At 33.0% G+C, this 13,437-nt stretch overlaps 1 protein-coding gene across 1 annotated transcript; it reads right to left on the minus strand.

The window, feature by feature from the left end:
* Positions 1-7: 7 nt before the first annotated feature.
* On the minus strand, positions 8-11,000 carry LOC146538249 (uncharacterized). Its single transcript, XM_085187028.1, has 6 exons — positions 10,825-11,000; positions 4,404-4,610; positions 4,008-4,183; positions 3,129-3,334; positions 802-1,052; positions 8-542 (listed from the first exon to the last, which is right to left on the minus strand). Exons 1-6 carry the CDS (start codon positions 10,998-11,000, stop codon positions 422-424), a joined length of 1,137 nt encoding a protein of 378 aa, XP_085043154.1. The 3' UTR covers positions 8-421.
* Positions 11,001-13,437: the final 2,437 nt, after the last annotated feature.

A 13,437-nucleotide genomic window follows, 5' to 3' on the forward strand; every position in this document is an offset into this window, starting at 1 on the left:
ATAAGCATGTGTAACTCTTTTTTGAATAAAATTTATGAAATTTATTACATAGGTTGTTGCTTCTGTTTTAATTCAAATTCAAAATATTAAACATTAAAAAAAATTGCAGAAACCTCTGATTTAAATGAATGGATTTTGAAATGAATGAACATTTCTCTACCTGGTGGGAGGTAGATCCGGCAAAACATTCAACAGTTACTTTTACAGATTTTAATACACAAAAATTATAAAATACGGTACATCAATGGATATTCTGCATAAATGTACCTACATACTTGTCATGTCTAATATATATGTAGTATGCACCTAGAAATGTATATATAACTATAAATTTTACTTAAACTGGAAATAAGAATAATTTATAATTTATAGTTTACTGAAAAATTACTAGTGAAATGAATACAGTTACGTTAAGTTCGACTTAAACAACTAAGCACATTTTTTTTTTAGGATAGAAGTCTTCACAGTTAGCACCGCCAAGACCTAGCGCTGCTGCACGCAATGCTCCCAGAGACCCGCCACGAGTCCACGCTACTCCTGCACTGATAAATAAATAAATACATTAAGTAATACTTTTTTTAATTTTTTGGGAAACCAAACCAAAGGGAACACAGGGAACTTAGTATTAAGAAACTCCGTTCCCATTAAGACACTTCCATTCCCCACTTTCCACCGAACTCTGGCGAGCCGGCCCCGGCGGCACTAAAGCCTCACAAATAATACTTCTTTAATACCTTCGTACCAATATATTTATTTTTTTTAACACTTTATAAGATATTGTCATAAGAAGAATTAACTTACTGCCAAAGCGGTAGCCAATATTTGTTACTATTTCTAATTTTTCTTGCTTGCTTATTTCCTAAACATAGAGCCCGATAAACACATAAAGTAGATTGAGGCTTAATCGCCATTAACGCGTGTCTTGCTAGGTTGTTGAGAACAGATATAGACTGTTTAGAAGTATCTGCTTCTCTTTTCGTTCGAAATACGTCATCCACGTTGACGGTGTCTCCGTTATCAACAACTTGCATCAGTTGTGGTTGAGGGTGATTCTAAAAACAAGAAATAAAAGTAAGTATTACATATTTACTATTAACTTTACACAAATAAAAATAAATAAATCAGATAAAATAATAACTTTAAACATTTTAATTAATTGTATAGGAAAAGGAAGACAGAATAAATAATAAGTCAGTATGTTCTCTACTTTTCACCCGTAGCTGAAGTTAGACTCGTCGACCAAGGTCCACCCTAAAAAAGCGATAAATTAATGGATTTTACTAAATATTTACGCTTGTCGATAAAACTTAATAGGGTAAAACCCGGATAGTTGCCACACTTTTTGAAAAAGCTCTTTTGTTAGAAAAGTATACCACTACATTACCTATTCAATGTGTGTTCTTAAACATAGTATATTAATCTTCTAACTTAGCCAATTTTTTCAAATATAAATATTATTAATTTTGAGTACAGCCTGTTTTACGTGGCCTCTAAAAAAGGGGATAGTTGCCTACTATAGCGGATACTAGCCTAACGTTAAAAATGGTTCGGGGGATACTTGCCTGTCAATTTTTTTTTCAAATAAAAACGGACTTATATTAATTTAAGTAATCATTTTTTGTTATTGAACACAATCTTTCATTAAGTATTAATCAAAGTTAATATAATTATAAAATTACAACAAAATAGACTCCAAAATGGTAATTAAGTATCCAAAATAATAATTAAATATTACTATTTATTTAAAAGGTAGAACAACAATAAAATAAGAATTAACTTTGGCATAGCATCTATTAAATAAGTATTCAGTTCTAATTACTTACTGAGATCCTTTATAATTATTACCTAAACAACACTTAAAAATACTAAGGTTTTAAAATTTTAAATTTGAAAAAATTTTGATTATTACCAGAAGCCAAGGTTTTCAATTTGCCACATCTCATGCAATGGTTTTTGAATGTTGTACAAGTTTCATGCAACCACATTCGACACATCTCACATTGTATCCAATCTGATTTTGATTTAGTTAAATTATAATTTTCAAAACATTCTACACAATAATTATCAACTTTAACTTCTTTGTTGGTATTTCATTTTTTTGAATTTGCTAATTGATATTGCTAATTTGAATTTCTTAAGGTTCGAGAGGATATGCCATAAATCCGGGATATTTCGTTGATACTTTTTGTTTTTTATTTAGATCTTCGAACGCAAGTGCTAAGCTATCTTCTGTCCAGCTGATGTGGCGCGGCACCACGCCTGGCTTTCGTTTATACTTGCGAAGCATTTTGCTGTTGAGAATTTATTTTATTTAAGATAAACTATAGTAAAGCCCAATAAAAATATCACCAAGAAAAAAAGGTAAAACCAAATGAAAAAAATAACTAAGAAAAAAATCTGTTTGCTCGTTAAAATGTGTAGTTACGGATAGTTGCCCCAGGGCAACAATCCGCAAACGACATTAAGGCAACTATCCTTTTTGATACGGATACTTGCCCTTTTTATTTACAAAATAAATAAAACATATTTAACAACAAAACGTTTATTACAGTGCAATTTAAACTCTAATGCAATCAAAGAAATAATTATTTTACTGAAACCGCAATTAGTTATAATTATATTTAACGGAGATTACTTGCCAATATAATTCTGACGCTCGTCAAAGTATCATCGCGGAAGATTTTTACTCACACGGACAAAACTCGTGCACCTACTTCGATAGCTGATGCGGCACCGAGTCCTACGCGGGGGACGCTTCTTATTATGATCAAAAAGAAACACTGACAACACGTCTAACATAGAGCATTTGAAACTGAGGCAAGTATCCGTCCGAGGCAACTATCCGGGTTTTACCCTATAGATTTTTTCCACACATCTCTTGTGAGAATGGTAGACAGCCTAGTAAGTCATAATGTTAATGTTAGGTGGCAAAATGGCAAAAATCGATGTCACATTTCGTTAATAATATTATAAATATATATTATTTCTTATTGAAATTGTATCCAATTGTCTGTTACTATTATAAGTGCTTTCCACGACCCGGTGCGCCACGATATCTCTATCTTATTATACATACATTAATGAAAACTAACTCATAATATAAAAAAATAAATAATAAATCTATTTACCATTGTAATACACATAAGTACTTGCAGCACAAACATTCCAAACGACAGAAAAGCGATGCCAGTAAGAGATATTTCAAATAGATCGGCCAGTCCAAGTCCATGAGAATGTTCAACGCCATATTCCTCGTGGACATCATGAACTTGTGGTGATGAATGATGGTACAGTGGCGGAGGAGGAGGAGGCATTGAGTACTCGTAACCACCACCTATGTTTATAAATATTTGAATATATTTTTAAACCAAAACATTATTATTTTAGTTAAGACATTTTTTCATTAAAAAACATTTTATATTGCTATCTATGATAATTGGAAACCTTATTAAAAGCTCCATTGAGGCCTACATGGCGCAGGGACAAATCACACAAGCGTTCAATTCCCACTCAGAGGAATAAAATATTTCATATTTAGAATTCCTCGATTTGCTAACGGAGCAAAAGCATGGCGTTCAGTTCCGAAACTCAACATGCAAAGACTCAAGAACTCAGCTTCATTATAGATACTGTTTAGATATTTATAGGATGGATACAAAGTACAAAAGAAACGTAATTGACGACTATTGTCGTTACTTTTACCCATATATTATTAAATTGAAATAACTGCAATTCTAATATAGTTTTATCCCAATAAATAATTCTAAAAATAAATCAGCTTCACGCTGTATCCCGCACACAACAGGGTAGGCAGAGGGAACCTAGTGTTAAAACACTCCGTTCCCCACTTTCTGCCAAATTCCGAATAAATACTTTTAATTTCACGTAATAAGTAGTATTCCACACTTTAGATAACACAGAGGGATTAGTTTAAACTACGAAAACCTATATTTAGAGTAATTACTTATTCATATTTTTTTACTAATAATATTATAAAAATATAGTACCATGCTTTGAAACGTCGTACACTAATCCCGTATTGTCTCCGATGGGTAGATCAGCACCTTCAACTTCATAACCTTCTCTTGCTTCAGGGCGGAGTAGGGAAGACTCCACTTGATGTGACACGTTAAAAACTGGAGATACATTGTAATGTCTATAAACATCATTTAAAGCCATGACCCTGAAATATCAATAATAGATATTTAGAGATACATTTCAATAAAAGTAGGGGTCGGTCCTGGCATAACGCACAGCCTGACTGTAAACGTGACGGTTGTAGGTTCGATTCCCACTCGAGAGGTTGGAACAAAAGAGAAACAATGACTATAGAATAACGGTAAGATTGTACTTAGTACCTACTTATATTTATTAATTAACTAAAACATCTTTAATGGACATACTTGGCTAACCATTCCTGGTAATTAACAGACCCAGCATCATACAGAACGTTGTTCCTCGTGTCTTGTGAACTTCTAGAGAACACACTACCTCCGAACTCTACATTCTCAAATGGTTTCCCGATTCGACTTTGCAACACGTTCTTGCCCATTTCTTCTAATATTTGTTCCGCAACGTAGTTTCTACACTGGTATTCGTTCATCATTTTCCTATAAATATAGAAAATGTTATATACAGGATGTCCCAGGAGTCAACGATAAAACGAAACCAGGTGATAGACCAAGTCGTGACAGTTATGAGAAAAATATAAAAAAAAATCTATGTCATGTATTTTTCATATTATATTGATTTTAAAAAATATCGCAAAAACCGACACCCTGTGATGGTTTTTCAAGTCCCTGGACTACAAATATTACTCTTTCTTCATTTTTTTTTCTGTAATGTAATCATGAGTAACCCTTCTTTGAATTACAGTTTAAGATTTAAACATACCTGCATCAGTTTTCAATAAAATGTGGTGTTTTTGCCAAACATTAAATTCAAAATATTTACTACACCCAACTTTAACCGACTGTACTATAAAAAAAATGTACTACACTAGTTACATAAGCATAAGGATACATTCCGATGACGCCGCACTTGCACCTCGCGGAACCGAACAATAGTGTTTTAGTATTTTGCTGATTTAACTGTTTTGAATTATATAAAATTTTAATAAAGATTCTCTGTCTTCAACTTGCTTTAAAACAGAAAGGTTGTTTATAAAATTAAATAAATAATTTTTAAAAAGCCTTTTTCTCGCCTGAGTAATTTAACTGGCGCAGTCGGTAGGATCGCGGCGTGTTTGGCTTTAATCAAACTCTTAAAGCCCGCGAACGGTTTCTATCGTTATTACCGCGATCTATTAAGAAGAATCTACGACGGCGAGACCGGCGGAGCACCTAAGCATCGGAGGTTCTGCCAAGCAGTTGAGTCCCGGTTGGAGATGCAGAGGTTTCTTTGGTGAGTACTTTTGTTATCCAAGTTCCTATGCTATATTTCCTTCCGTATTTTTGTATCTGTCTATATAGCTCAAATCGCGATAGGCATTTACTATTATTGAATAAGTTTATGAGAAATGAAATAATAAATAAATGAAATAATAAATGAAATGAAATAATAAATGAATGAAATAATAAATGAAATGAAATAATAAATAAATGAAATAATAAATGAATGAAATAATAAATAAATGAAATAATAAATAAATGAAATGAAATAATGAATAAATAATTAAATGAAATAATAAAATATTATTTTAATAAATATTATATTGAATTGAAATATTTTATTTGTTTGAATTATTTTGTTAAATAGGTTAGTCGTGATTAAAAGATAAAATGTCTTTTGAAAATTGCGAGAATTCTAGTTTTAAGTTAATTTCAGATTTTATGCCACGTTACGATGGTAATTCAAAAATTTTGAATTTTTATATTAGAAGAGTAGATAATATATTAAGCTTAATAGAGGGCGCAGCGAAACACCACCCCGCTATTGTGTGTTTAATCAAAAGCAGACTCAGTGGAGCCGCAATTGATGCAATAGCATACGAAGAGTTTCTAGACTCTTGGGACGCGATTAAACGCGCTTTGATTAGAAGAATAGGTGAACCTAGGAACGAAATACAACTAATGCAAGAGCTAACTCGAACGCGACGTAATAAAAATGAAGACGCGGAAACTTTTGGGAAACGCCTTCGAGACATACTTGACACCCTTTTGTCCGTAGGTAAACATAGTAACAAAGAATATTATGAAAACATGGTTATAGAGCAATATACGAACCAATTAGACTTTCAAATTTCAATAGGTGTGCGTCTAGCCAGGCCTACCACATTAGAACTAGCAATTGTACAAGCTAGGCAAGAAGAAGCTAAGCTCACATACAATAGATTTAATAATAATTTTAATATGTCAAACCCCCAAAGTAAGGTTAAAGAAAATCATAGAAACTTTATTCCATTTTCAAATTCACAATCTAGATTAAATAATCCACCTATGCACGTAAATTCAAATTTTACCCCTAGACAAAATAACTGGACACCAGAACAACGTCAACAATGGGTTCAGTCAATGCTACCATGGAAAAACCGACAACCCTCAGGTAATTATAGACCTTTTATTAATCATAGAGGTAACATCCCTCACCAGCAAATAAATCCACCCCAAAAAATATCAGATGTGACTATGAGGTCAACAAATAAACCAGAGAAGCCGCAGTTCGCAGTGGAGGAACTCTTCTACACAGACGAGCCACAGGAGCAACAACTCAATGAGTATTCCCAACACTACACCCCAGGTGAGTATTATTATGATAATATACATATACCAGACGAGCAGGATACTTATGAACCAGTTAATGACGAAATAAGTAACCAGCAGGATTTTACGTTAGGCATAGACCCAGACGTAAAGAGATAGTAAAAATAAATAATCATGATAAAGATCATTTACCCTACATAGTAATTCCCGAATTTAAAGGTAAGTTTTTAATTGACACAGGAGCTTCTAGATCCCTTATTTCATCAGAAGTTATATTTAATTCTATTTTTCAAAATCTTGTAGAATATGAACCATTTGAAATAAAAACAGCTCATGCGACAACACAGCATAGTCATGTAGCGAATTTACCCTTACCCCCAATCTTTAATACTGACATTCTTCATAAATTCCTTATTTTTGATTTCGACCCTAAATACAAAGGACTTATAGGTCTAGATTTATTAAAATCATTATCTAGCAATATTAATTTGAAAAATAAAATATTACATACAGCGACAGCCGACATACCTATTTACTTCGACTATAATAAGAAACTTATAAAAATAGAACCAAAGTGTGAAAAACATATCACGTTAAAAACAAATTATATTGACGGATTTTATATCTACGACGATTATATTTGGTCTAAGGGATTGACATCCCCTGCTGCTATTATTAATGTTAAAAATGGAAAATTTATAACCAAAGTCATTAACACCAATTCAGAAGGACGAACCATATGTAACAGAAGTACATTTAAATTACGACCATATAATGTTATATATAAAGGCAAACAAAATATAAAAGCCGACGCCTTTCCTATGAACGAAATATTTTATAATAATGTAGAATCATTATCAACCGTAAATTCTAATAATAATAAAGTCGACAATATAAATGACAGTATATCCCAAGACGTAGGTGCACAAACTAGTGTAAACATAGCGCAGGTACCCCTTGTATCTAGTAATAACAACGATAATAACATAGAGCCTGACAACGACAGACAAAACATTATCCCGTCAGAGACTGAGACTGATAGTATGAGTATTATAACAATCAACCCTGATAATCTAGTATCTACTAACCATTCCCAACCAGACAACGAAAATAAAGGCTTACTAATTAAAAATAACGATAATGACAGACAAGTTAGGCAGTTTAACCCTAAAATAACGCCCAGTTCAAAGTTTAACCCTAAAATAACACCCAGCTCGAAATACAGAGTAGACAATAGATTAACTAATTCTAGGATATTGGTAAAAGTAAATAATACTGAGAAGAAAATTGTATCATCTTTAAGGAAGTACATAAGAAAACCACATAAGGTAGGTGAAACAGTCTATGAGCAAGTAGCTAAGACGACGCTCAGAGATGAAGCCATACCAGATTTCAAAGGTCCGTATAAAATAATTAATTTGCACCCTTACAATAGAACGGAGATTATAAAAAATCATCCTAACTCTAACTCTAATAGAGTTCGTTATAAATTGCTACGAAGGCCTCATCAGGTCCCTCGTGTTCCACACAAGAGCCAAAATAACCCTAGATCCCATACATAATGGAATTTTATTATATTATTATTATTTACATTTTATTAATTAAAGAAAAACTATTATACAAAATGATATGTTTAACCTTGCTTTTACTTACTTAATAACGAATAAATATTATATATAATAGTTCTATATACAGAAAAATATTATATATAATAATTTTACATACAAATAAATACTATATATAATAATATATAATTATTTTAAAGAACTTATTTTGTTGTATGCGAGAATACTTCATCTTAAAGGATATATAAGGTTTATAGAAATAAAATAGAATATAAGTTAGATTTACTTATAAAAAAAAAACAAAAAAAAAATATTTTTACTATTTCTAGAGTTAATCATGGTATTATATATGGTTTAGTTTCGATAGTAGTTAGATACTACTAATTATTATAAGGAAATTTATTAATTCATAAAAAATATATGTAGATTTAATTTTGTAAACATTAAACCTATTCAAATAAATAAATCAAAGTGTCTATTATGATGAAAGCATATAGTACAGAACATTTCCTAATTTCCATCCTAGAAATTCCTTCCATTTCTAATGATAAATATAACCTAGTTATTCCTTATTTCCAACCCTTATACTTGGTAACAAAGGGTACTCTTACCTAAAAGAAGGATTTAGAATATATACCTCTCGATTATATACATCAACTTGCATATAATATCCAAACCTTAGAAGAAGAGGAGAAAATAAAGAAATAGAGTATTATCCTGGCTGTTTCAAGCTTATCTATGATTATTATATACTACTATAATAAATGTTATTTTTGGAAAATCTACGAGCATTTTCCCAGAGTCCCGGAGGAAACCAGCAGCGAGGACGCTTCAGGAACCTGCAGGACCAGCTTCCATCTTAAGGAGGGAGGAGTTACATAAGCATAAGGATACATTCCGATGACGCCGCACTTGCACCTCGCGGAACCGAACAATAGTGTTTTAGTATTTTGCTGATTTAACTGTTTTGAATTATATAAAATTTTAATAAAGATTCTCTGTCTTCAACTTGCTTTAAAACAGAAAGGTTGTTTATAAAATTAAATAAATAATTTTTAAAAAGCCTTTTTCTCGCCTGAGTAATTTAACTCACTGTTTTTGCAAGTAACTTTAAAAGTTGGCGCATTTAATCTGGATTCCGAAATGGTACGACACTTGCTGGATCACTTCTTTGTTGAAGAGAGAAAAATCGAAATACACGATAATCGGGATGACATTCAGCTTTTTGGTATCTTTTCCGATACATTTTAGCTGCAGCATTTGCGTTACATAACCATTCTCCATGAATGAAGTTCATATTGGCAACGTGTCAAAGACCGAGTATATGGCCTGCGAGAGCCCGGACTCGAGCACTGTCCTTATAAGTCCTTGGTCATCCCCTAAGTTGGAAAAGTTCAGGTACCTTGGATCCGTCATGCACGAGTCTGAAGGCATCGATCACGATCTCTATAAGACGGATAAGAGTTTGGACGGTATCCTGCGATCACAGACCACACCAGTCACCTCCCTAAACTAAACACTTAGCCCAAGCAACGCTTATCCGACTTAGGGGCTGGCCCAGGACTTATAAGAACAGTGGTCGAGTCCGGGCTCTCGCAGGCCATATACTCGGTCTTTGACACGTTGCCAATATGAACTTCATTCATGGAGAATGGTTATGTAACGCAAATGCTGCAGCTAAAATGTATCGGAAAAGATACCAAAAAGCTGAACGTCATCCCGATTATCGTGTATTTCGATTTTTCTCTCTTCAAAAAAGAAGTGATCCAGCAAGTGTCGTACCATTTCGGAATCCAGATTAAATGCGCCAACTTTTAAAGTTACTTGCAAAAACAGTGTAGTACATTTTTTTTATAGTACAGTCGGTTAAAGTTGGGTGTAGTAAATATTTTGAATTTAATGTTTGGCAAAAACACCACATTTTATTGAAAACTGATGCAGGTATGTTTAAATCTTAAACTGTAATTCAAAGAAGGGTTACTCATGATTACATTACAGAAAAAAAAATGAAGAAAGAGTAATATTTGTAGTCCAGGGACTTGAAAAACCATCACAGGGTGTCGGTTTTTGCGATATTTTTTAAAATCAATATAATATGAAAAATACATGACATAGATTTCTTTTTATATTTTTCTCATAACTGTCACGACTTGGTCTATCACCTGGTTTCGTTTTATCGTTGACTCCTGGGACACCCTGTATATTACGTGTATTATTTATCTGGATTAAAAATAATTGAAGTCAGTCAGTCAGTTGTCGCGCAGGGGCAGAGGTTGTTGGTTCGATTCTCACTTGAGGAAGTACAATATTAAATAATTTCACTTCTTGGCTTTGGAGTCCAGGCAAGCGCGGCGTTGGGTTCCGCCTTTCAACACACAATGCCTCCAGAATTCAGAGAAAATGAGGAATGGAGTGTCTTAACACCAGGTTCCCTCTGCCTACCCTGCTGTGTCAGAATGCAACTAAAAAAAATAAAAAGAACATAGTATATGTTCTGTATATTTTTTTGTACGTTTTTATAAATCAGGAAATACAGAAAAAAAAATCATATATTATACCTGTGAAAATCCAATGTTAGCAATGCCGCGTCTATTGAACCGTTTACTGAAGGTACATGCTCAGTTTTCACAACTTCCTTCGCATTATTACTTTTTGTGTTCTCTATAAAATAAGTTGGCATTAAATCTGTTCGCAATATGTCGTTCACGTTTAAATCATCTTCAATAACTCCCATTGGAACAGCTATTTTAAAACATAAAATTACAAGTAAAATTCTAACTAACGACATTTTATATAAAAATATTGATATGATTTTATGAGTGATATGTGACTGTAAAAGTTTTCTATGCACTGAGGTTTGAACTGACTCCTGGCAGATTACACGGGTTATAGAGCAGAAAATTCTTCTACATTAAGATTGTATCATAGCTTCTAACTGTTAACGTGTGTTCTTAACATGAATAACAGAATTTACTTGAACTATTATATATATTGTATTTTACTCAAAAATATTTATCTATATATATAAAATCAAAAAGTCACTCACTCATCACGAAATCTCAGAAACTACATGTGCTAGGAATCTCAAATTTTGCATAGGAGTTACTTATAGGACGTAGGTGCTCGCTAAGACGGGAATTTGTAATATTCGACTTCTAAGAGGCTGTTTTTGGCTGTGTTTGAGTCTCAAATTTTGCATGGACGTCACTTATAGGATGTAGGTACTCATGGAGACAGAAATTAATAATAACGTAATTCACGCAGGCGAAGCTGCGGGCGGGCCGCTAGTATATTAATATTTATATTTTTACGTTTCTCATTTAGTGCAATCTCCAATCGAGTGAGTGACTGAATTATAATTTCTTAATATTTTCATTTTCTTCGCTCTGACTGAATGCCTCGAAAAATTCGGCGGAAAGTGAGGAACGGAGTGTCTTAACACAAGGTTAGTACTACTACAGTACTTATCCTATTGTATGCGGGATACAGCGTGAAGCCGATGTTTTAATGTTTCTCATTTTGGTTATATGTAGAGACATCCACCTTTCATTTTAAAACATTGCGTTATAGATGATAACACAACGCCTAGTTTATTTACCAGAAGAAATGCTTTCAACGTGTGCATTAATTGGATTTGAACTTATTATTGTAGTATGTGTACTTATTATTGTAGTATGTGCTATTGTAAAACGAAACCCTTACAGGATGACTTTATTGTTAGTCTGTTTATTCATCAAGACCATTTAACTCGAGATTTAGTGGAGGGTATAAAGGTGAAATTGATATGAAATATTCAAATATACCGTATATTTGAACCCTAAGAGCACAGACAAAATTTTTCAAGATTCTAAATAAACACAGTAATTAGATATTTATAGTTAACTTAAGTATAAGAATATTTACTGTGAAATGTAGATCGATAGGGATACCTACTATATTAGCTCAGAGTATAGAAAACCATCATTAACTGTGATTTAATTGAATAAAAAAAACACAGTAGCGCTATAAGTATTTGGAAATTATATTTGTAAGCATTACTATTCATCTCCCCCAGCTCTTAAGTACCCCGGGGAGGATAGCGGATCCATTATATGCCTAATATTACAAATGCTTAGATGTCAAAGAAGCGACGTTTGACGTGAGAACACAGCCAGGTTGTGGCGCCGTTAAAATCGTTTTTGTATTAAATTATCCAGGTTCTGGGTATTGTGTTTCTTTATTGAATGTGTACACAAAATATTAAATTACACGTAATCTGTACACATAATTAAATTGTAACTATCAGCTGCACGTTGTACCCACCCCGCATGTATCTGGTTACTCAAGAACCTAGTGTTAAGACTTTACGTTCCCCACCTTCCGATTTTTTTCGAGACATTACATGTTGAATGACGAAACTCAAAGCCGCGCTTTTACCTTGGTAAATAATAATTGATACGTCCGAGGGGGAATCGAACCTACAATCGTCGTGTTACACGCTTATGTCCCTGCGCCACAACGTCTAGAAAATCTATTATTACATTTTCATGAACATTCATCAATGTTATAGATATTAGAATCTAAAACAATGGTTTTATTTTTTTCATTTGCGCGTTTATGCACGCTCATCTCAGAAATGAGAGATTGGGGTGTCTGTGCCGGGGAATTTCCTTGTGACCTCCCAAGAAATTTGAATAATAAATTAAAAAGAAAACTTTACACAATCTCTTCAAACCTAAAGACCAATTCCCCGACAATATCTTTAGATACGCCTATGACTATTGCATTTTGGCAAACTTTCCTTAATATTCTGTGATTGTATTATTTCACACAACCAAATTTATTCGACTTAATTGCTACAAAGGTTTTATTTAATCACACCGACTCGAGGAAACTAATTATTTATTAAAATATACATTTTCATTTTTTGGCTCTAGTGGCGAACCAAAGCGCGGCGTCGAATTCCGCCACTCAACGCCTCCAGAATTCGGTGGAAAGTGAGAAACGGAGTGTCTTAACACTAGGTTTCCTCTGCCGGGTGAGGGTAACAGCGTGAAGCAGATCTGATTTTATTTATACTAAGTTTATAAATTATCTAGATCTCGCTAAGCTTTTGCTGCAAAATTTAGCTAAAATAAATAAACACTGAAAAATATTTTAATTTAATAAGGTTGTTTAAATAAAACAACTAC

The sequence above is a fragment of the Heliconius melpomene genome, chromosome 6 (genome assembly GCF_056956725.1).
Source record: "Heliconius melpomene rosina isolate 202511_hmr_F chromosome 6, ASM5695672v1, whole genome shotgun sequence".
Taxonomy (NCBI): Eukaryota; Metazoa; Arthropoda; class Insecta; order Lepidoptera; family Nymphalidae; genus Heliconius; species Heliconius melpomene.

Bases quoted from the DNA above. Each gene is read 5' to 3' on its own strand.
- LOC146538249 (XM_085187028.1), bottom strand. From the start codon at position 11,000: ATGGGAGTTATTGAAGATGATTTAAACGTGAACGACATATTGCGAACA. The intron at 4,611-10,824 runs GTATAATATATG...CTATATTTATAG, and splicing joins CTAACATTGGATTTTCACAG to GAAAATGATGAACGAATACC. The intron at 543-801 runs GTAAGTTAATTC...TTTATTTATCAG, and splicing joins TATTGGCTACCGCTTTGGCA to TGCAGGAGTAGCGTGGACTC.